The 24,415-nt window shown below is 36.2% G+C and overlaps 1 protein-coding gene across 8 annotated transcripts in view; it reads right to left on the minus strand.

The window, feature by feature from the left end:
* Window positions 1-24,415, minus strand: part of NPNT (nephronectin) — an 82,321-nt gene that overhangs the window by 22,413 nt on the left and 35,493 nt on the right. For 4 of the 8 annotated variants that reach the window (XM_011361477.2, XM_011361476.2, XM_011361473.2 and 1 more), the window contains 6 exons: window positions 22,038-22,130; window positions 17,638-17,751; window positions 16,195-16,314; window positions 14,233-14,367; window positions 13,808-13,930; window positions 12,068-12,463 (listed from right to left, as the gene is read on the minus strand). In XM_011361477.2, coding sequence (XP_011359779.1) covers window positions 12,068-12,463; window positions 13,808-13,930; window positions 14,233-14,367; window positions 16,195-16,314; window positions 17,638-17,751; window positions 22,038-22,130 — 981 coding nt within the window. Of the gene's footprint in view, window positions 1-12,067; window positions 12,464-13,807; window positions 13,931-14,232; window positions 14,368-16,194; window positions 16,315-17,637; window positions 17,752-22,037; window positions 22,131-23,990; window positions 24,043-24,415 lie in introns of all 8 variants that reach the window. The other 4 variants (XM_023531364.1, XM_023531365.1, XM_011361475.2 and 1 more) reach the window with 2 other exon arrangements.

Consider the following 24,415-nt stretch of genomic DNA (forward strand, 5'->3'; position numbering starts at 1 on the left):
TGGCTGCAGCACAGAGAATGAACAGGAGGGAGTGCGTGTCAGAGGACAGTTATGACCAACAGTAACTGAAAAAAATGTTTATATAGTCTTAAAAGAATTTATTTCCTAAAAATTTTTCTTCCATTGGTCAATATTTCACCTACAAAATATATATTTCTTACTCATGGCTTCTTAGAACCTTCTGCATGAATTAAAAGAAAGAGAATGTACAGGCACTGAAGCAAGCAGCCAGCCAAATAAAAACGTGGTTAGCTTGGGTTTAGGGGCCCTAAATGCTTTCCTAGCATCTGGGGAACCCTGAGGCCTGTGAGACGAATCAGCCACACTGATAAGCAGGAAACTTCCTAAAAAGAAAGTCTGGCCCAGCACTTTCTATTAAATATATTTTCCCCAGAAATATGATAATATATGACCAGAGTTCATAAATGAAGTTTCCCAAATAGTCATTGTATATTTTACCCAAAAAGCACTAATTGTAGCACAGTGAAGTAAATGTAAATATTATCATATGCACTGCCCACCGCCAGCCCTCTTCCAAAGAGTAACTATAGCAAAGTGTAAGTGCTATTTATTAAAGGTAGGTTTGCAAATTCTGTGTCTGTTCTCGGGTGGCTCCCATGACATGACCCAGGCCAGTTCTAGCATTTGTTAGACTAAAGGTTAAAGATAACAATGTCTCAAATTCTTTCCATGCTTAGAGATTCAGTTCATCAAAAGAGAATGGTACACAGGTAACCTTCCTAATATTCCGAAGGCTCTTTCTGGTGGCAAAACCTAGGGATTTGTAGACGACAGCGTGGGTGAAGGACAAGGGCTTGGGGAAGCAGTCTTCTCTCTCCTCCTCTCCTTCCTTTTTCTCCTCTTCCACCCCCCACTCCACTCTCCCACCCCCCACTCCACTCTCCCCTGCCTTTTCTCTCCATCTCCAAATGAACATATGCATCACAGCTTTAAATGACCAGAGAAGCAAACAAAAGGATTGGGAAAAAACGTTTCTGAAATTTCCTTAACCACATTAGAGAAAATTCTTAGCTGTCTACTGATTACTAGCACAAAGAAAAGGGTTTCTGGACTCCACAAAAATAAGCCCTTTTTTGCCAAAACTTTCATACTACAGGAAAAATTTTAAAAGTTCCAAAGACACCTTTGGGCTGAGGATAAAGAACACAACTAGAAAATAATTAAATCTCTGGTGAAAGGTGGAATATAGACACAGTTATTCAATAATCAGCCCAATTTTTGTGACTCACCTATTCTCCTTTAATAAAATTTCAGAACAAATTCAAGCACTGCCCAGAGCAAATTCCAGAAGAACAGGATATCTTGTGTTGGTGGAAAATTACTGCTTGGCTATCGCCCATGGGAACATAGGCTATCGCCCATAGGACCATAACATTCTAACAATAAGCTTTCTGCTTCTGTACCCCCACCCCACCCCGCCGCTTGCACAACCGATTTGTGGGTTGACAGTTGGTAAATAGAAGAAAAATAGACTTTTGTGTTCAGACAGAATGAGGAATGGGGTTTAGGGCTTAAAAACCCTGTACGTCTACATTTCGGGGCTGCTTAATTTGGGGTCCGTGTACCCTTGGCAGACCCAGCTGGCTGAATAAAGAGTGTGTTTCCTATAACTCACTGATTTCTGGTGGTCCGTGTGTCCATCGGGGGCTGGTGGCTACAACAACCTAAAAGATGGTTCTTTTCTATTTATGACCATAAGGATGCTACTACAACTTTTCCAGATTAAGAGAGCACTTTATGGGTTTTGTTTTCTTTCTCTCTTGTAAGACAAAGGAACCCGTAAAGGTTAGGCTACATCAGGACCAAATCCCAAACACTGTAACACAGGTGTTGAGCAGACTCTGACAGGGCTGCTGTGACTGTGTACAGTATGAACATCTGGGGTGTCACAGAAACCCATGGGACAGGTAGGTGTCAGTGTCCTCGAAATCACTTTAAAGAAGAAAGGGAGCTTTTATTTCTGATACTTATGAGAGCCATCGTGTAGCTTTTCCATCTAGACATATCTGTCTCTGAAAAGGCTGTTGTCACCACTTATTTGCACAGTAAAGAAGTTGAGGTGATGCTGTCCCTATTTTAATATCACAACGTTCGCCTAGAACATTGAACTAGATACTATAAACACCTAAGCTAAACCAGATAGTCCAATTATTTGGTAATAAGCAAAGGATATATGAAGTCACAACTTTCTATTTTCATTTTGTCTGCTCACCTAATAGCTTACACTTGCAAATCAACTTGTTTCAAAAGGATCTGGTTAGCCAAAAATAACATTAAATTGTAATGAACCATAATAAAAAGCATCAGAAAAATATAAACATTAGGACTAGAATACAAAATAGCACCATATTTTTATAAGTAGGAAATGCTATCATTACCACATAAATGAATTTAACATCAACAGAAGTAGTAATAGCCATAACGTACTGAGTTTTTATTATATGCCAAGCACTATGGTAAGAGTTTTACATGCATGCTCTCATCTAATTTCACAACAGCCCCATGAGGTAGATACTGTTATTATCCACACTACGGATGAAGAAGCAAAGGCATAGGAATCAGAGTGGCTATGAGCTCAAACTTTTCATTAAAACTCTGTAGACAAATGTGTATATAACTTTTTTAAAAAATCTGATTTCTGACTTGGGTCACATTCGCCAAGAACTCAATTTATACTTTCCAGAGAGAACTAGTTTTTTCTTTATCAGCCACCATAGGATCCAATTAAAATATAAATCAAAAATCTTGAAAAGTCTCAGAATTCACAGCACAAGATCCTGACCTGTAAGCATTGACAACTCACTCCTTCAAAACACTAGCAGAAATTTAATCTTCAGGGAGCTGTCAGGCATCTCCTCAGGGTCTCTCTAGGCCTTGCTGTTTACTAGAAAGCAAACTAGTTTGAGGACCTTTTCACCTCTCAGCAGAAACAATCTTTTTACTCAGCACCACAGAGAATCAGAAAAGAGAGCATATTTCCATGACTAAGAACAATGTGATCATGCCAGCCACAGACTGTCAAACCTAAAGAATGGAAGCCAAAGAAAGAACCTGTGGACAGCATGCAGAAAAACAGCAATCAGTGAAAAGGAAACAATTTTCTTTATACTGCATGGTATTTGGAGTTTCAAGAATAACATAGCAATAATGAGTCTGGTGTTTGATATGGCCACTCATAAGACCACCCGATATATAGTACATTATATTCGATAATCTTTCTTTTGCAACACTTTTCTTCACTTTCAGTGAGACAGATGCTACACTTTAGGCACAGTTGCTACATTTTAAACACTTCCATCTGTTTCCACTGCAGATGTGGTTCTGGTAGGCCGGAGCTGCCATCACCGCCCTCAGAGTCCTGCTTTGCAAAGTGTGACCTGTGAGCTTGTTAGTAAGGCGGAATCACTACTCCTGCCCCCACCTCACTGAATGGAAGTTTTCATTTTCACAAGATTCCCTGTTTCTTGTATACACAGTAGTCTGAGCAGTACTTCTCCAGACAGTCTGATGTAGTAAATGTTCCGGAGGAGTTAGGAATTGATACATTAAATGAACATCTTAAGTGACGGTAGTTCAAATAGACTCTGACAACACTGAAAAAAATCTGCTCCTGCTTCAAATGATATTATATTCCCTGCTATAACCTCAGCTTCCTAGCTAAAACTAGACACATCTGACAGTTGTAAATAAAATTTTGAAATGTTAAAAATAGAAGTTAGTAAAAATTTAATGCATTTTAAAAAAATGTGGTTAAGCATTAGAATCTACTGGGGTACTTTTTCAAAGCACAACTTACTCTTTCTCTGGGGAAGAGGGAGCTTCTAGTCCCATTAGCCCCTCTCCTAAGGAACTACTGATATACTGAATTACTGTGCATAATGACAGTAGAGATGGAAAGATTAAAAAAACACAGCATAAGGATAACAAAAAGACAATGAAATCACCCCGAATATCATAAACTGGATAGATCCATGATTACTGTTTTGGTCTCCTCCAAACAATTATATTCATCCAGACATATGTAGACATGCATTTTATACCTAATTAGAGTCAAATGGCATATACAATTTTGTGTATTTTTTTCACTTAACATTTTTATAACATGGGTATTTTCCTACATCATTAAATATTTTTCAAAAAAAAATCATAATATTTCATTGACTGCATAGAATGCATTTTCCCCTACCTTCTCTGACACTAGATTTTTGTCTTTGGTTCTTGGTCTCCAACTTTTTAGCAATCTCTTGCAGCATAGCTCTGGTCTCCATGCAGGCATCCCACAAACTACATTTGCTTTTCTTGCTCTGTGTCTGCCCAATACCTTCTGCCGTCCCAACTCTACCCTTCCACCAGGCTCTCCTGGAGTCCAAGACCAGCCCATTTGTCTCAGAACCCATGCAAATGAGAGCTAATGAGAGAGGGCTATTAGATTTTGTGAATAATGGTTTCTACACTTCTTAGTTCAGCTCAGCCTCACCTGAAGTTGGGTACACACCCTAATCCCAACAGTTAAATAATCCCGGGGCTAAATCCATTTGGGAAATGACAGCGTATTATGTGCCTGAGAGATTCACAATGAAATCATAAAAGGGATCAAATATGTGGTAAAAGAAGAAATCTAACTATGCAATCAATATATTGCAATAGTATGTTCATCACCCATAGTGGTACACACACACACACACACACACACACACACACACACACACACACGCCTTACTGTTAAATTGTACACCTGAAACTTACTGGATTTCATTAACCAATGTCGCCATAACAAAAATAAATTTTAAAGAAGTCCTACAGTTAACAAACCTATTTAGGTTGACTAAACCTAGAATCTCTCAAATGTATTCGACCTCAGAAATTCTTTAGGCATACACTTACATAATATCCCAGAGAACGAATATTTTATCAAACACACTCTGAGAAGAATTGGTTTGTCCTACTAGTGAAAGAACAAGAATTTCATGCCACATGGGAATTTTGGTGTTGCTCAATAAGCCCTATTGGGCTAGACTTGCAAATACATAACTATAATTCTAATCACACAATCTAAAAATTTAGGGTCCCTCAAGTTGAAATGATGCTTAATATTCCATGTTACACATAAAAGGTTATTTCCTTAATCAAACATTTAAATGCTCCCCGTCTTAGTTACTCCTATAAAATACTGTATCTTTTATATTTCATAGTAATTAATAATTTACAAACACTTTTACTTGTTTTGTGCCTGATCCTGGAAACCACTCTATAAGAATGGAAGGCTAGGGGGATTACCTCCATTTTACAGATGAGAAAATTTACACGGAAAGCATAGGAACTTATACAAAGTCACATAACTCATAAGTAATAGAGGTGAGAATCAAAACTAGAACTTTTGATTCAAAGTATTCCATCTTTAGCAGTCGTTAAAAACCTCTCGGTTTCATATGCCCTCGGCCTTATTTTCAATGCCCTTTCAATGCCTATTTACTATATCTCAACATGATACTTAAAACTTAGAAGTACATTAGATTTAGAGTTTTCTAGAGAATGTTCTTTTTCAATGGCTATGTTAAACTATATCAGGAAAGAGAAAGACCATACTTTGATCATTTGAGGAGGGACTATCAAATCAATAAGTTAAATTTAGCTAGTTCAATCATACGAAAGATTGCTCAGATTGAAAAAAAAAATTGAATCCAATATAAAGTTTCATTTCATTCCAATTAACAAGTATTTTTGAGCACCTACTATGTACCAAGCACTGTATGACTGGTTCAGGGGCAACAATTGGGGTTAAAGGCTTCCACAAATCTGCACTATAGTATACTTGGCAACAGAGGGAAATTATTTAGATCAGAGAAGCAGGATTAGAAAGATTCCCCTTGTAATCAAATCGGGTTAGATCTTACTATTATGTATCTTTAGGCCCCAGAGTTTGGGATAGATTTGGAAAAAAAAGAATGTTCTAAAGGCAAGCCAAAAATATCGCTTAGTGGGTTGAAAAACAGTATTTCTAAGAAAAGATTTATGAAACAGAAATTACTAAACCTCAAGAAGAAACACGTAATTTCCTGAGACTGTTTTTTGAATACATGGAGTGTGGGGTGTGGCGACAATAACCAGCTGTGTACCTGACAGTACTGATGAGGTGTAAACTGTAATTTCATGAATTTGGGTTAAATATAAGAAAGAATATCTCAATAGTGGGATAGATTATTGGAAGGGACTTCAGTCATCGTTAGAGATCCTGGGTACAATTGAGATAAATTTTTTTAAAACCTCATAAGGGGTTCACACTTGGGTAATTAATTGATGTTGGTTTAGATGAAAACTTTGTAGGCCCCAAATTAAAATGCAAAAGGCTATTATAACTATCCCATCTGGACCACTTATTTGAAGTTTAACTTTTTTGCTGTTTTGAACCATTTTTTTGTTTTGCAGGAGTAGTAAAAGGATAAAACTCCAGCTTTAATAGTATTTTATGTATAGCTACAAGAAACATCGTTTTAAGGGGTTAATTTCTAAACCTTTCTGACATTAAAAAATTTGCATGCCTTCACACATGCCTAATTTCACATAATAAAAGTATGAAGCAAAAATTATTTGAACTAATTTTAAAAGCTAAGAAATACATACTTTGAGACATTATCCCTAAATTGACATTTTCCTTCTCATTAACATGAAATTTTCAGATACAATAATCCACTAAATAGAATACCAATCTTCAAAAGGAAAAGAAGAAAGGAAGGAGAAAAAAATAGAAAAAATAATGATGGAAACAATAAAAATCTCCCCAGAATATAAAATAAGTAACAATCGGAAAAAGAATATATTTTTAAATTCTTACATATAGATTAAATGTGTTATTATATTAAACTAACTTTTTATGAAAAATTTGATTATATGATAATTTATTTTCCTTTAAAATGTTATATAAGTGATTAATCTATTAATTCATTCCTTTGTTCCACAAATAGTGTTCAAGTGCCAATTATGTGCCAGGCATTATTTTAGGCTCTGAAAATGTACGAATGAACAAAACAGATATTATAAGCAAGTGAACAATAAGGATATTAGAAGGCGATAAATGCTATTTAAAAAAAAGCAAATCAGTGGAGAGCAGTGAGATCAAGTGTGCTGCTGATGCTGGGGAGGTCACAGTACTGAATAAGGGGGTCAGGGTGGCCTCATTGGTAAGTTGAGATTGTGTAAAGAGGTGAGAAAATGAGCCCAGCTGACGCTGGAGGGAGTGTTCCAGGAAGAGAGAGCAGCCGAGTCAAAGTCTTCAGCTGGGAGAGGTCTGAGGAAAAGAGCAGAGGCCACAGTGGCTGGAGCAGAATGAATAAGGCAGAGAGCACTAGGACATGAGATCACTCAGGACTCTAAGACATTGGAGGGCTTGCGTTCTTCCTGCACCAAGTGGTGCTAACGCAGAACTCTGAACAATGACATCTCGTTTAACTTTCACAGGATCACTCTGGCTGCTGAGCTAAGAAGAGACCACAGAGGGGCACGGGTGGAAGCAGGGAGAGGGCTGCAAGAAGACTGCAGTGTGGGTCCCCAGGTCCTGACCCGGAATTCTGAAATCCAAAAGCTATGGCAAAACTAACCTACAATTAACCTAAAAGTCTTTAGTAGCCAAATTATTGTAAGTATCCCTGTATTTCACTGTAGAAACATGAACACGCTTCAGTATATAATATACAGCATATGCACCTTATTGTTTTCTCAAATCTGAAAAATGTTATATTCTGCAACTCAACAGAATAGAGGGTTTTGCACCTGTACTCCAGGAAAGCGATGGCTTGGACCAGGGTGACAACACTGGAGATGATAAGCAGTGGTCACAATTCCAATATAATTTGAAGGCAGGGCTAACAGGATTTCCATATTGATTGGATTTGGGTATAAAAGAGTAACTCCAAGTTCTTTGGCTGTAGCAATGGGTAGGACATTAATACCATCTCCTGGGGTAGGAAAGTCTGTGGGTAGAATGTGTCTGGGATGAAGATGAGGCACAACTCAACATGTTGTTTGAACAGCCAAGTGCAGAGGTTAAACTTGCAGGTGATATACAAGTCTAAAATTTGGGGGAGAAGTCTGGGCTAGAGATATATTCTTGTTATATTTTTTCTTCCTTGATTTCCTTATAGAAGAATATCAGTCTTTTCTAGGGGGAGAAATAACACACACACATTACAAAGAAAAGCTCTGTTTAACAACCTCTTCCATTAAAAAAGAAATATATATATATATATTTTTTTTTTCAGTGAAAAGAAAGATATAATTGTTGAAGTCTGGGGCTCTCTGGAGACTGCCAAACTGTGGCTATAATTGACAACACCTGAAAATTTATGAAATGAAAGTAGCTAAATCTTATTCTCAGATCTGTGGAGTGTAAGGATGGCTTAAGAAGTTATTATGCCAGAAGTGAATATTCACTGAAGAAATGGTGTTGAACTAAAACAAGGCTAAGGTTCTTAATAAATATTAGTGAATAAATATTAGTTATTTCACCTGAATTAAAAACTTAGAACCCTTTCCTTATTCAGAATGTTGGCTATAATCACAAGACAACAATTTAATAAGTGTCCAAAATAACCTCATAAATGCTAATATTAACCAGCAGCTACAGCCAAAGATGAAATGAGAGGGGAATTTAATTTGGGGCAGGAGTATTCAAAGGCGGCAATGCTATCTGTGTGGCACATAACGGTCTTGGCATAGGATCAAGGTAATTCTTTCCCGGGGCATGTCTTTAAGATCTATTAGAATGAGTGCTCTCACACATCATTGGAACTCCATGTTTCCCCAATTTTATCCTTTTAAATTTTATTGGCGAACTTCAACGTTATTTTTAATTTATTTGTGTTGGTATTGAGAGGAATGATGGGAAAAAGGAGGGACCTTTACAAAAGAGAAAACATTAAAAGACTCAAAAAGGTACGGATATCCATGTTAGAGTGAATTTTTATATTAAATAACCAAGTTTTTATGACCATACCTTAAAGCAGAATAATACTATGTTTACTTAAGCATCTATGAGTAAAAATTGCATTGTAAGATCACAAAAAGATTTAAAAAAAAAAGAGTAAGAAAGAGAAACGGTAGAGGGAGAGAAAAACGGTGATAAAAGTTACAAAAAAATACGGTTTTCAAAAAATGAGATATACAGTATAAAATATATTATTTAATCTATCATCTACTTCCTCTAAAAATTACATTTATTGCCCAAAACATACACAATTACAACTACATCAGAATTAGAGACTCTCTATCTCTCTTTAAACTAACAATGAAAAAATTTAATTGAGTTACGTAAAAGCAAAAGGAAAAAAAAAAAGCTTTTCCTCTTTTATAAAAAAAAAATCACAAACATCGATGTTCTTTTCACATAGTAAAAAAAACTGCAAAAATGTTCAACATAAAAGAAGTAAAGCTTAGTTCCATCATGGGGAAATGGGAAAAGGAAAACAAAACAAAAACTAGTAATGTCAAAAGGAACCTGGGAGAGAGGAGTGAATGCAAAGGTGGGTAAGAATAAAGTGAAACATGACAAATGGAAAAATACAGAGAATAGACAAGAGCTGTAAAATTGCAAATTTTGGTCTGCTAATAAGGGACCAAACTCTTCCTCCTTCACAACTTGCTTCTTTACTACAGCCTCTGTCTCCATTAGTGGTACCATCCTTTACCCAGTGACCCATTAAAAATCTGGGAGTCTTTAATCTAGCTCCCATCCAGATCTAACCATCAGTTTACAGCAGATACAAGGGGTCATTGTCCAGTTTTTCTCATCAATCCCTGGCTCAACCCTGTAGTTTATCAGCAGTTTGTTGCATATGCTATGTTCCTACCTTTGTGCCTTTGCTGTACTCTCCCTGTTAACTATAATGTCTCCCTTTTCTCATCCTCTTTGCCCATGTCACTCAGGAAATCATCCCCCCAAATACTCCCTGCCCAAAGACTGATGAGGTCCCTTTCTCTCTGCTCCCACATTGTCCTATACAAATCTCTTTTGCTAATATAATATCACATTTATCTTCTGGGTGACTTTTCCACCAGATTGTAACCTTTTCTGTTTTATCTTTGTAAGCCCAATGCCTAACAGGGCCTGGTATTCTAAAACACACTCAAAAATGTTTACTGATTGAATGAATGGACAGTTAGATTAAAAGCTGAATGGCATGTGATATAGTGAGTCCTCATTTCTGAGAGTTTTCAAGTAAATCTGAATATGTTAGGAGAATTCTCATACTTGATAGAGCTGCGATATTCCTTCCATTTCTACATAGTCTCAATTACCTAATTGACTTTTATTCAGCTCTTCATATTATTTAACAATAGGGATATATGACTTATGCTTTATACAGATAATTCTTTTTATAAGTTTGATTCTTATTCAATGCATGACCTGTGGCTAAAATGTCATCATAAAGATCTTATTAAAAATGTGCTAACACAAAAGACCCTGAAGAGCCAAAGCAATCTTGAAAAAGAACAAAGCGGTAAGCATCACACTCCCCGATTTCAAGCTATACTATAAACTATAGAAATCAAAACAGTATGGTATTGGCATAAAAACAGACATATAGCCCAATTGAGAGTCCAGAAGTAAACCCAAGCATATATGCTCAACAAATACTTGACAAGGGAGCCAAGAATATTCAATGGAGTAGATTGGAAAACTGGATACTCCTACTAAAGAATGCAGCCAGACCCCTATCTTAACACAACTCACAGAAACTATCCTGAAATGAATTAAACTCTTGGACATAAGACCTGAAACCATAAAACTCACAGGAAAAAATATAGGGTAAAAAGCTCCTTGACATGGGTCTTGGCAATTTTTTGGAGATGACCCCTAAAGCACAAGCACAAAATAAAAAATAAACAAGTGGACTACACCAAACAAAAAGCTTCTGCACAACAAAAGAAACAATCGACAAAATGAGAAGACAACTTACAAAATGGGAAAAATATTTACAAACTATATATTTGACATGGGGTTGATATCTCAAATGTACAGGGAATGCATACAACTCAATAGCAAAAAAATAATCCAACCAAAAAAATAGACAAAGACCTGAATAGTCATTTGTCCAAAGAAGACATACAGATGGCCAACGGGTACGTGAAAAGATGCTCGCCATCACTAATTATTAGGGCAATTCAAATCAAAACCACAATGCGATATCACCTCACATCTAGCAGCAAAAAAAGACATACCAGATGTGGAGAAAACAGAACCCTCATGCACTGTTGGTAGGATTGTAAGTTGGTACAGCCACTATAAAAAACAGTATGGAAGTTCCTCAAAAATTTTTTAAAAGAACTACTATATGATCCAAGAATCACACTTCTGGAAATATATACAAAGGAAATGAAAACACTATGTTGAAAAGATATCAGCACATCCACATTCATAGCAGTATTATGCGCAGTACAGTAGCCAAGACATGGAAACAGCCTAAGTGTCCACTAATGGATGAATGCATAAAGAAAACGCAGCACATATATACAATGGAATCTTATTCAGCCATATAAAGGAAATTCTGCCATTTGCAACAACATGGATAAAGCTTGAGGGCATTATGTTAAGTGAAATAAGACAGAGAAAGACAAATACTGTATGATCTCACATATATGTAAAATCTAAAAGAGAAAAAAATAACTCAAAAAGAGATCAGATTACCAGAGGTGGGGGTTAGGGGATGGAGGAATTGGATGGCAGCGATCAAAAGGTACAAACTTCCAGTTATAAGATAAATAAGTCCTAGGGGTGTGAAGTACAGCACGGAGACTATAGTTAGCAATGTTGCATGGTGTATACACGCAAGCTGTTCAGAATAAATCCTAAGACCTCATTGCAGGGAAAATTTTTTTCTTTTTCTATATCCATATGAGATGATGGATATTAACTACACTTATTGTGTTAATCATTTCACAATATATGTAAGTCAAACCATTATGCTGTACCCCTTAAACTTACACAGTGTTGTATGTCAATTATATCTCAATAAAAATGAAAAAAAAATGTGCTGACATTTATGTGACTTACTGAACACATCGCCTCTAGGTTTCTGAGGATCTGTCTGTATCCTGTTGTCAACTGTAATCTCTCTGGGAGATGTGGTAGCAGCTGGTGCCATAGTCGTCAGTCTGGTGGTTGGTCTTTCTGGCGTTGGTGGTGGTGGAGGTGTTCTGAGTTCTGTGGGTGGGGGTGGGGGTGGAGGTGGAGTAGGCCATGTTGTTGGCTTTGGTGTAGGTCTTGTTGTGGGCTTAGAAGTGGGCCTGTTGGTAATGACAGGAGGAATATATGGTGTCTTCAGAGGCCACCTAGTACTTCCGACATCAGGAATCCAATTACTGTATCCTCCATCACCCTTTAAAATGGTACCATTTCCCTTTGGTACATGAATTGGACCTGAAGGTTCAATCATGACTTTCGGAATATCTAAAAGAGTCAAAAAATTTAAATTAGTGCTTCATTATCTCACTCTCAAAAGTAAAACATCAAATTGTAAAACGAACACATCAAAATATGTGTCAACAAGGCTTACTTTTCACATTTAGAATATTCCTCTACTGTCAGTCATGCTGTTTTCCAAATAACAAATACTTGCATTTATATATGATATGTATTCATCCTGTGGATGGATATAAAATTTATATTGATGTTTCTGTAATGAGTACGTATTATTTGAAACACACAAATATTTTAAGTATTTGTAAAGTGGAAACAGACAGCTATGAGATTTTTTAAATGGAAAAACAGTCTAAATGTTTTAAAAAAGAAATGTATATACACAGTCTATGTTAAGTGTCTCTACAGTACATATATATTACAAAATCATCTGTGGAATTGTCTAAAGAATAATACTTTTCTACACTTTATATAAATTTGACTCATGCAAAAACATTGTCATTAAATGTTCTATATATTGTTTTATAGTTGGTTTTCCTTCCCCCTTATTAATTTACACAATTACTTTTTAAAAAGAAATTTTCAGAGGTCACCAAGATCATCTGTAGAATCTTTTACGTTGATTACTTTCACCAAAATAAATTAATATTTAATCTGCCTGGTACAATATACTCCTGCGGGGAGTATGACCACATGACTCTTCAAAAATTCTTTAATCCCCATAATGTTATGCACTATGATTTTCAGTAAATATTTTACTCCAGAAATTTTAAAAATTATCTATTGTTACATGAAATATATGCTAAATTATGGCCTTTGGTTTGTGAAATGTTTATCTTGGAGGGTATTTTTTCATGTTTATCTACTAATATAGTCATACTCCAAACAGAGCTTATAAAAATTTAAAAAGCAAAGCAGCCCTAAACTGTTTTATACGTGGAGAAAATAGATAAATATGGAAATGATTTTTTAAGTAGTAGAATTAGGAGGCATAAAACAGAGGAACGAAAAATGTAGAATATATTCATATTACTCTACCATCATAATCTAATGCCAATGACACGCAAACATTTATTTCTGATTTTAAGAAAATCAATTTCTCTGGAGGGCTCTAACATTTCTTGCCAGCTAAAGGGAAGCTACTGAGAGATTTTAGTCAAAGAATCGAATGCTTTCCAGCGTAGAATATATTACTGCGTCTTTAATTTTTAAAAATACTTGAACGAATGATTTCGTTTGTGGAAAGCACAGAGTAATATTAGCAGCTGTACTCCTTTGATAAATTAATCTTGTTCCTTATCTTCCCTAGTAATGGCCTTTGTGCAATACTGTATTTCCTGCTGGAATTCATAACTGGAGACTAGCATTACTCACACACGCAACTCAGTCCATCACCCCGGTAGCCTTCTTTGCATTTACACTTGTAGGACCCGTGCACGTTGAAACAGCGAGCAAAGCTGCTACACTGATACTGACCAAGGGAACATTCATCTATATCTGCACCAGGAAGTAGAAAAAAAAAGAGGTTCATTTGGGAGATAAATATGATGACATAAAAATATACGTACACTTTCAAAAAAAATTTTTTTTTGTAGTGTGAAGGTCCATGCAAAATTGGCAGATAAACAAAGGACGTAAAGTACATGTGCATCCAGAACTATTAGTGGTTGAACTGGACTTCTGATTGTTTAATGCCAGTACCCTCCCCTGCCCCTGGCATCCCCATCATCAGCACAATTAAGAGACCTTTCCACACCATAGGAAGGAACAACACAAAGCAACGACCGGAGATTCATTACCGTGACATTGGTATTTGCCTCCAATATACATGAGGTCGAAGCCTTTATGACACTTGCAAATGTAACTTCCAAAAGTGTTGACACACTGCCTAAACCTAGGGCAGGAAGCTCTTCCAGTAGCACATTCATCAATATCTAGAAACACAAGTCAACTGCATTTTAGGAAAAGTAATAGCACGATCAGATGGAGTGAACTTTTAAATAAATAACTGCAAACAGTTGCCTGGCACACAGCAATTCATCATAAACATTATCCAGCTGATTGCCCCCACAGGCAACATAAATTCCACATCTCCAAATTTCAATTCATCTTCCTAACCCAGGCTGTCCTCCTCCTGCACCATATCCCAGCACATCCCAGCACCTGCATCCACCTAGTTGCTTGAACTAAAACATGAGTCATCCTGACAACCCTTTATCCCTTAACCCTAAATCATCAGGCACAGTTAATTCTGCCTCTGAAAGATTATTTGAATTCATCTCTTCTCTTCATGCACTGACATTACCCTAGTCTAAGCTGCCATCTCCCAGGCTAGACTGTTAAAAGTCTCCAAACCCATCTTATCCAGACCACTCTTACCCCCTCCGAAGCATTCCCAGTCAGCCATCAAAATGATTTTATTACAACATAAAATTGGATTAGTACCACACTTAAAACTCTTCTACTTTTTCTACTTGCTTCTTAAATTAAATCCTCATTCTTTACCATGTCCTCGAAGGCCCTGCAAAAAATAGTCCCTACCTACCTCACTTGTTGGGTCTCAAGCCACCACCCCTCATATTCCCACTCTGTACTTGCCACACTGGCCTTTTCTCTTTTAAGATTTCGAGCAGGCCGCCCTCCCTTTCATTGCATTGCGCTGCCTGCAATGCTTCCACCTGCTTGGCTGATTCTTTGTGTGGCCGGTGGTCCAAGTCTTACTTTAAGGCTTTCCCTGACTATTTTCTAAAATAGACCGTGTATGTTTTTCTCTCTTAGTATTTGTAATTTTATCGGATATTTGTTTTTCTGTCACCCTCATTAGAATATCAGTTTTGAGAGAATCAAAATCTTGACATCTTGGTCTATTACTGTATATCTCAGCACTTAGCACAGTGCCTAGGATATAGAAATTAATCAATGTCTCTTGAATCACCAAATACCTCCTTTCATTGAGTGCTTACTACCTGCTAAAGGACCTCACAGTCCTATACTGCCTTCCTAATTAACGAGGAAGTACCACGCTAAGCTCTTTCCATACATGAGTCCATTTGATCCTCACAATGGTTCTATGTGCCATTACTCCTATTTTGAAGATGAGGAGACTCAAGCTCAAAGAAAGGACGTCTCTTGCTTAAGGCTATATATCAAGTGTATGGCAGAGCCAGGTTTGAAACCAAAGCCCGGACTCTTAACCACAGTCCTATACTGCCTTCCTAATTAATGAGGAAAAAAATCTAACTCTTTAGTATAATACATACAAGCTAGCCCTATCTACCTGTCAGCATCATCACTCATGGCCTCTTATGTTCCAGAAATACTAAGCTCTTGTTTCCCTGAACACTATGCTCCTTTAAACTTCGATGCACATGTGGTTCCTTCTGCCTGAAGCTTCCTGCTATCCATCATTTTTAGGAAAACAAGATTTTCATGGTCCATTCACAGAGTGAGGTCCTTTTCTGAGACATCTAAAATCTTCTGCAGGGGTGAGTGGCATGCGAAGGAGCCAGTGAAGCTTTGTCTGTATTTGCGGCCGTTTCCCAGCTCTAGCATCATCGCCTCAGCTCCACCTCAGATCATGAGGCATTAGATTCTCATAGGAGCACTGGTCCCTGGTGCCAAAAAGGTTGAAGACTGCTGCTCTAAAGGATAGCTAATTAGCTCATGTAAGTAACTGCCTTTTTTTCTTACTCTCATCACTTTTCACTTTCTTCCTTTTCCTAGAGAGGCTGCTGACAGAGATGCTTGATTTTACAACTCACCCACACAGGTCCTCCCGTCGGGAGCCAGCTGCAGTCCAGGAGAGGGGCACTGGCACCGTATTTGTCCTTTGACAACATCACAGCCATACTGACAGTTTGCCATGGAGCAAGTCAGGGCACCTGAAATGAGTGTGACTGGCTGACACAAGGAACAAATTCTATAACCAAAATACCTATGTTCTTTTACTTGTCTTGAAATCAGTGACACTGAACCAACGATGAAGACAAAAGAGCTTGAATTATTCAACAGTCTAAAGAAAGTCAAAAATAAGGGAGAGACAGAAAGATTTTCCTCCTCCAGGGATTAAGAAGATTAAAATGTGAACCAGCTCCCTTATCATCTGGGGGAAGATCCCCAATGCATTTGAGGAATTAAAGGACAAATGTAAAACTTTACCTCACATAGATTATCTGGATATTTTCCCAGTGACCAAGGAAAGTGGAGAATTGAGGTATTTTTTCAGATTACTCATGCTAAGTGGTGGTCCTAAGACAAACAGCCACTAACTGTCTCAACCTCCCTAGGGATAACAAATTAACCACCATGCTGCACAATGCTAGAGGAGTCTAGCATCACTGCCACATGCCATTAAACATGAATCCACCTCATTCCAAAAAGTTCCATGCTAAATATGCGACGCTAAATAAAATTAGCTAGACTTTTTTTTTTTTATAAAATGCAACCCTATTAGATAGAGATAACTGATAATTAGCTAATTTAACTGATAATTCAGCAAAAATAAAAATCAAGTCATCAATTGTTGGATAGCTATAAATACAACCTCAATTCATTATGTTCAGTCTGCAAGGAATTTTACAGTATTATCCATCTTATAAACACATTCGATGATAGTAGGAAACACCATACATTTCTTTCTTACAAGACTCACATAAAATCTACTTTTTGTTACTATAATCATTTATTTTTATTTCAAGTAGTCTTTTCTTTTTTTAAAAAAAGGGACATAACTTAGTCCTTAGACAATTATAAAGACATGTAAAAATGAAGTGAGAAGATATTTATGAATGGTTTATAATCAATCAACAAGTTTGATGGATGCTTTACCAGCCAACAGTTTAGAATCCATCTTTATGAAGAGCACAAAAGTCTTCAAATAATCACTAATGTTCTTTTTCTAGCTGGAACAGCTCTATGCCCAGATAGAAGAAAAAAACATAAGAAAATACACTTAGTTATGTTACTTTTTCTAACTACTATTTCCAAACCAATTTAACGTTGACATCCATGGTAAAAGGATGCTAGCCATCTAACGGGGCAACTTTTATTTTGATTTCCAGTTCCTTAGGCACGTATATAAACACACGCTCACATCCTGTTCAGGAGGAGGACCTGGGAGGCCACTTTCATTCTCACACTGCCAGAGCACAGCATTAAAGAAATCAAGCCCAAAGCACTTATAAGAGTTAAGATTCTTGACATACTTGAGCAGGACCCATCCGGCATGAGCATGTATCCATTGAGACAGTAGCACTTGTAGCTGCCGTAAGTGTTCATGCACCTGTGCTTACACGGCCGCGGCCCACACTCATTTAGATCTGAAAAGAGTGGAAGTTGAAGCAAGACCTCGGCATAAGTGTAAACCATTTAAAATACTTCTCTATATTGAAAAAGGAAGGAGAAAAGTAGGTCAAGCTATAGCATTCCAGTCATTTACATAAGAGATGGAGCCTGTTCACACTGTCTTAATTTTAATGCTGGTTAAAGTAGGGGCGACCAAGAGTTTTCTATCAAAGGTGACTGAAAGCCTTAAAAAACCGAGGAGGCCATGTGAATTTCTGCAGCTTAAGTTATACAATACATGTGATCTCTGTCCACAAAGGACAGTTAGAATACACTGTGCCTACCTCGTCACCCCTAGAAAGAGCAGTATACTGACTCCTCATGGTGCTCTACCATCTACCTGACTCCAACATTCTCAAAATATCTGGATTCTATGAGATTTACTCCTGACTATGTGCTCCTCCTCTTTTAATTTCTTCCTGTCTCTGTTTAAAGAGGATATTATGTGAGCCTATTTTGTTTACAGGGAGTATATGGATTTTAAAACATTATACTGCTTTGACTCTCCCAAAAGAAAGCTACATTTTCAGAAGATAAGAGCTAAATGAATTATAGTGATCACTACTGTAGTTTTTCTTGTCCAGTCTTAAAGATTCTATATTGATCTCAGGTTAAAGAAGAAACTTCAGTTTCCTACTTTGGTAATGCATTCAAGTCACAAAATAAACTTGAAAAAAAAATTACTCTCCAAGATATTTTCATTCATTTGGCAGTGAAGGACATACGGAAATACTAATGGATAATAGATAATGGACTATCATTATGTATTTTAGGGTTATTGGTCTAAATGTTAATATGAAATGAATTTATAAATTGCACATGAGCATTTTCCAACCCATTTAAAAACTGCCTCAAGTGAAGATAAAACTCATGACATATATATACTAAAATAGCAATGCCCAAAATGTAGCTATCATTAAAAAGAAATATGACCACATATTTATTTTGTCTGGAACTGCCAGCATAAGCACTGATTAGCATAACTTAATTATCTATTAATCTATGTCATCAAATCAGAAATATGGATAAATCTAGTTGCAAGCTGTTTTCGAATCTAATCAAATTTAAATTTGACCTGCTCATTTATTAGAACTCTATATATTTCACTCAATTAAATCACCACGTTACATTGTTTTTAAAACCATCAAATAATTACTGCATCTAAAATTTTAAAAACATTTTACTGACTTTCCAACTTGGTCTTTTCTCTAACCTTAACACAACCGTAAACAGATCCCCAGCTGGGCGAAGCCTGGGGAGATCAAATAACAAACCTTTGTCATCTCCTACACTTTCTTCAATTTTATAGTTTGTCTCTTGCACAGTCAAGGATATTCAAAACTGAGTTGCATTTTATGATATTTCAAAAACAATTTTCCTCAAGATGCTTTGCAGATTATATTATCAATAAAAATTATTTCTCCTGCTAAATTAACTCCACTTCTCATATTCTTCTATCTCATATTTTAATATTTATTAAAAATTAGAGAATCTTTTCAATTTCTAGGAATAGCTGATTATTATTCCTAATACATTCCTGCGAATTCACACCTGGCTTTGATAAACCCCTGAATGATATTATAATAAACAGTATTTAATCTAAAAACATTGTTAGAGAAAGGCTTTGTGTTTTAAATATTTTTCTGTATGAAGTAAAAATAAAATAGTACAATCCAACAAAAGAGTAGAGTAAGACTGAATTCTGTTATCTCAAGGGAAGATTATTAATGGGTATAAAATGTATCAATTAGGAACTCTGAGGTCTATTTTTAAAGAGCCACAAACTTTTGTGGGTTTCCTGATGGGAACTGATTAAATGTTCATAGCTCCAGAAAACTCATGTACAAGCAGTATTTATGCTGATGGAGACTTCTCCGACACTGTGTCTATGAACTAAAGCTGAGGCCCAGCTGAGGCAGCTGCATTCTTGGCCAATAAAGGGCTCCTTAGGACAGCTCTGAGAGTCTCCACGAGACTGGGGCTGCTGGTGGTCTTCAATCCAAATTTATCCTTCTCTGCCCAAAAAGTACTTTGGAGTAAAGAATCATGAAACTGAAAGGAAATGAAAAATCAGTAAGATGTCATAATTACAAAAGAACCTGGGAATCTCTCTATGAAACAATATGGAAAAGGAAATAAACTGCGACATTCAATAGGTAAATTGTAGAGACATTTCTTGATTATTTTACTGTTATTAAATTGACATATAAATATCCAAATACGTTGGAAGCGATTGGAGAAAGCTGTACTCTACCAGCTGCTGACTGAGTGGCTGATTCTCCCTGACAGTTGGCTGGTGTTGATGTCCTCAATGACTGCCACCATTGCCCCACCTGCCATTAGCATTGTCTCCTAAAAACTTCACAATGACCCTTACAAAACCCACTGCAGTAATTATGAAATAAGATTCCACAATAACCCATAATTATCGGTAGTTATGAAATATGAGACTTTTGCTAAAGCAGGGAGCTTCAGAAGATTAAAAGCATCTGGTATCCTGGGGATGAACTTTTTCCCTCAATCTTCTTCAGGGTTTCTATTCTATAGTTATTTTACTTTATTTTCTTATTGACCTAATACCTTATAAAATTGAGTAAATACAGGCTATTTCCAAAATCTCTTGGATTATAGAACTAGTAACACTAGTATTACTATCAAATTAAGTCCAAAATTAAAAAGACTTCCCATTTATAGTAAATGCTCATATAATAATAAAATGGAACAATATAAAGAACATGAAAATTTTCCTTGATCACACATTGTCAAGTCAATCTTAAAAGTTGGTAAAAGAACCTAGGAAAGAAAGTTTTAGTGTGTTTTTTAAAATTTAGTTTAGCTCTTTCTCTAAAGTTTATAATATAATATAAATTATAAAGAAAATCTATAATAAAAAATTAATGAATTCTATCATGTAGCTATGTTATCAAAGAACAGAACTTTACAATTAAACCTCTTACATTCAAATGCTTTAATTATTAAGTGTATAGTTCTTAAAGAGCATCTATAAGGCCGGAGTATACTTAAGCAGGATTGTGGATTCAGGAGCTTGGGTATGGGGAGGAGGAGGGGAAGAGAGCTGATCCAGAACATAAATGCAAGCTGCATAGCATTATAATTACACTTCAGGAAAAAAAAAAAAAGAATTAGAAATTTTATCAGCATGCAGACACTGAAAAGTAGCTTGAAAATCTGGAAAAGAATCACTGAATAAGACAACCCAAAAATTTTTTAAAGGAAAATAATCTTTCATTCATTTAATGGACTTATTTTTTAATGGACTTATTTTTCCCATGGAGGCTTAGACTGGACAATGTCTCAGGAGTCTAAGCTTTTACACTTTATCTGACTAAAGTGGAGGTCATAGGCAGACAGATGACAATGTCAACTGCCATAACTTTTATTTTTTAAAGACAGCAACAACATCGATTATCTTAAATTAATCCCATTGCCCTACTTCTTGGCGCAGGAGATATAAAAATGCATCCAGTTCCCTATTAGTAGAGACATAGTAATTAATAATTTAAACAATTTAAATTCAGACATTCTAAGTTCCTAAATCTATGAGGGGGTGAGGATAAAGTCTTTTAGAAAAACTGTAAAATCATGCTTCCACCTATGTTTTCTACAAAACTTTCCAACAGAATGAAAACATTGTTATTTTTCCTGCAGGCAAATAGGGCAGGAATTACACTCCTCCTATTACTAATTATTTTTCTAAACCCAGACACATTAAATGACTTGCTCGCAATCAGTCAGGTACTTAAGGGCTGTAATGGAACCAGAACTTAGCCCTTCTAATGTTACAAAATGTACACAAAAAGAAGGAAGCTAATATATTATTTCATTTCCACATAACCCAAAACTCTACACCCCAAATACAGAGGTGAAGAAGACATGATTAATTTTAAAATCTACTTAGCAAAAGCCATCAAAATCCTGATTTCAGTTGCTTTGGAATTCCTGACTTCACCTACATATGAAAACCAAATTTATTTCGTTATCCGATTTTTAGAAAACATTTTGAAATCCATAGAAGAAGAAGAAAAGCAATGACACTTGATGTAGTGAAAGGACAGTGGAGGCTCCAAGCTTTATTAGAGCACAGAGAATCAGCACCTAGTGACAATTCCTGCTGCTTGCTTCACAGGCTCCCGATGCCAATGCTGGGCACTCCTGGGGCTGAACAATTGCAAGAAGTGACATAACTGCAGGAAGCCGTGCAGGTGGGAGGAGCAGACCTCCTGAGATAATGCACGCTCACCCCTTGAAGGTAAACTTGTGGCTTGATGATCCAGGGGTTGGAAAAGAGGCTGTTCACTGCCTTGGTCAGGAAGGGTTGGGTAGAAGTGTTCGTCTTCACACCAGGAAGAAGGTAATAAGAGTCAACTTTGAATTGATGTCATTTTTAGCCTTAAAAATCTTTATAAGTATGTATTAAACAGTTATATAAAGTTGATGGAGTTCAAAAAGAATCCTTTAGATACTTTATAAAAAATAGTTTCTATATCTTCCAGTTTCTCTCTTTTTTAAGTTTCTATTTTCCTTAAAATTTATCACTGCTATCTTTCGTCCCCCAAACACACAATTATAAGTTAACAAACCATCATTCTCATAACGATTAAAAAAAAGAGAAATGGTCATTTTTTTTAAAGCATGATTTTAGTCATCAACAAAGAGAGAAAACTAAAAAAAGAAAAACAGATTATACAAATATTAGGTATAACCAACTTGCTCTGTTTAAGGACACTGAGGCCTTAAATGACCAACTTAAGACCTTTTCCTTATTATTATGTTGTACAATAGTTTAAAATACTCCCTCAAAATTACACGAGAACTTATGATTTATATAAAAGACTGTATTTAAATAAATAACACAATCAATGTTTCCATTCAAATGTAAGAACTTAAAGTTACATTTAGGTCACATTTAATTAGAATATATATAAGAAGCTTTCTGCAAAAAATGGTAACTGTTCCCTTTATTAGCTTATCAAAATATAAGATGGGGCGAGACTCAAAAATGGAGAGCCAAAAAGGTAATCACATCCTGTTTCAAGACTCGCATATTATTAATAGTTAAACTTCCAAATTAAATGAACATTGGTTTCTGGAGTTGAAATCACACATCTTTCAAAAAGTAACGCTACAAGAAACTACTTTAATAATAGGGTTAAAACATTTAAGCTGTTGTGCTAAGAAAAGCAATCAGCTTCTCAGATTTAACTAAATCACCAAAAGTTACTGTCTGGTTATCTGCTACAAGACACTGATTTTTTTCTTGGGATAAGAAATTCAACATATGGTACATAAACCATGTCAAACATTAGTAATTGTTATTCATAATTTGTTTCTTCTGAAATTATTATAAAGCACACTGTGAATTCAAAAGAACATTTTCCATTCCTGAAAATATTCAGTGATGTACTACATGCTAAGAATCATTCCCTAATGGAAAGTTATAAAAAGATTTTTATCTATAATAGTATCCTTTTTTGGCTGAGGGGAAAGAGGATTTGTATGGGTACAAAGACTCAAGGAAGGGAAAAATATGCATGAATAAAACTACCAGAGAAAGTAAAGTGGAAAAAAGCAAATCTTGCCAGAGTATGGGTTAGAATTTCATCTACTATAAAAGGTACCATGTACCTCATAGAATATGCTAATGATCAGTCCAAGCCTATGGTTTTATATGTGATCCAGCTACAGCAAATCCAGAAAATTGACTCATGGGGAAGAGCAAGCCACCAAGGGCAGATTATACTAATTTTGCGACAGGCTGTTAAATTAAGCCAGCTCCCAAGTAGGCTTGCCCTGCTATTCTGGCTGCTCCCTAAGCACTCTTAAGTGCTTGTCATTTACTCAAGCTGTTCGCTCAGCCAAGCAAGTTTCCAAGAGGTGATTTCTTAAAGTACACATTTCGCAACAAAAATTTTAGCAGAGATTTACTTTATACCCAAATCTACTTTTAATCAAAAGCTAATTGTCAGCTCTGTGAAATTATTTCAAGGTACCTCTTCTTGACATTTCTCTCCTCAAGAAAAAAGGGACCTGTTTGATTTCGCTTATCTCTGAGTCATGTTTTCTACTTTATTAAAATGTATGGTCTGGGCAAAATGGTGTATGTTAATTTGTTACATAGCAGATACAGGCAATTTGCTCTAACATCGTTCCTGGGGGTCTCTGGACAGCTCTTCCACTTACCCAGCTCACTCACCCTTACAGGGCTCGCAGTCCATGGATTCAGAGACTAAGGTACGAGACAACTCCTACGGCGTTCAGGACCGAGAACCATTATAGGAAACAGTCATTCACTTAATAAATAGTCAATGTGTACTAGTCATGTGCAAGTCATTTTAATAATAGTTTTTAGGAACCCAGAAATCAGAGAGGCACCACAGAGGGTTCCTGCTCGCAAAGAATGTAAACCTTTCCATCAGGAACTTACCAAATTGCCTTTTTGGTAAAAAAGGTAACAAGAGCAACGATTAAAACATATAGGTTTACTATAAGCTGGAGTTTTATAATCAAGATTGGATTTAAAATTACATTTTCTGTGTCAGCTCTATTTTTGCAGGTGTAAAATCCCATTTTTCTACTAATGAAATCCTCTTCCCCCTAAGGAATATAGTTTTAGGAGGC

This window comes from Pteropus vampyrus, unplaced genomic scaffold, assembly GCF_000151845.1.
Source record: "Pteropus vampyrus isolate Shadow unplaced genomic scaffold, Pvam_2.0 Scaffold67, whole genome shotgun sequence".
Lineage (NCBI taxonomy): Eukaryota > Metazoa > Chordata > Mammalia > Chiroptera > Pteropodidae > Pteropus > Pteropus vampyrus.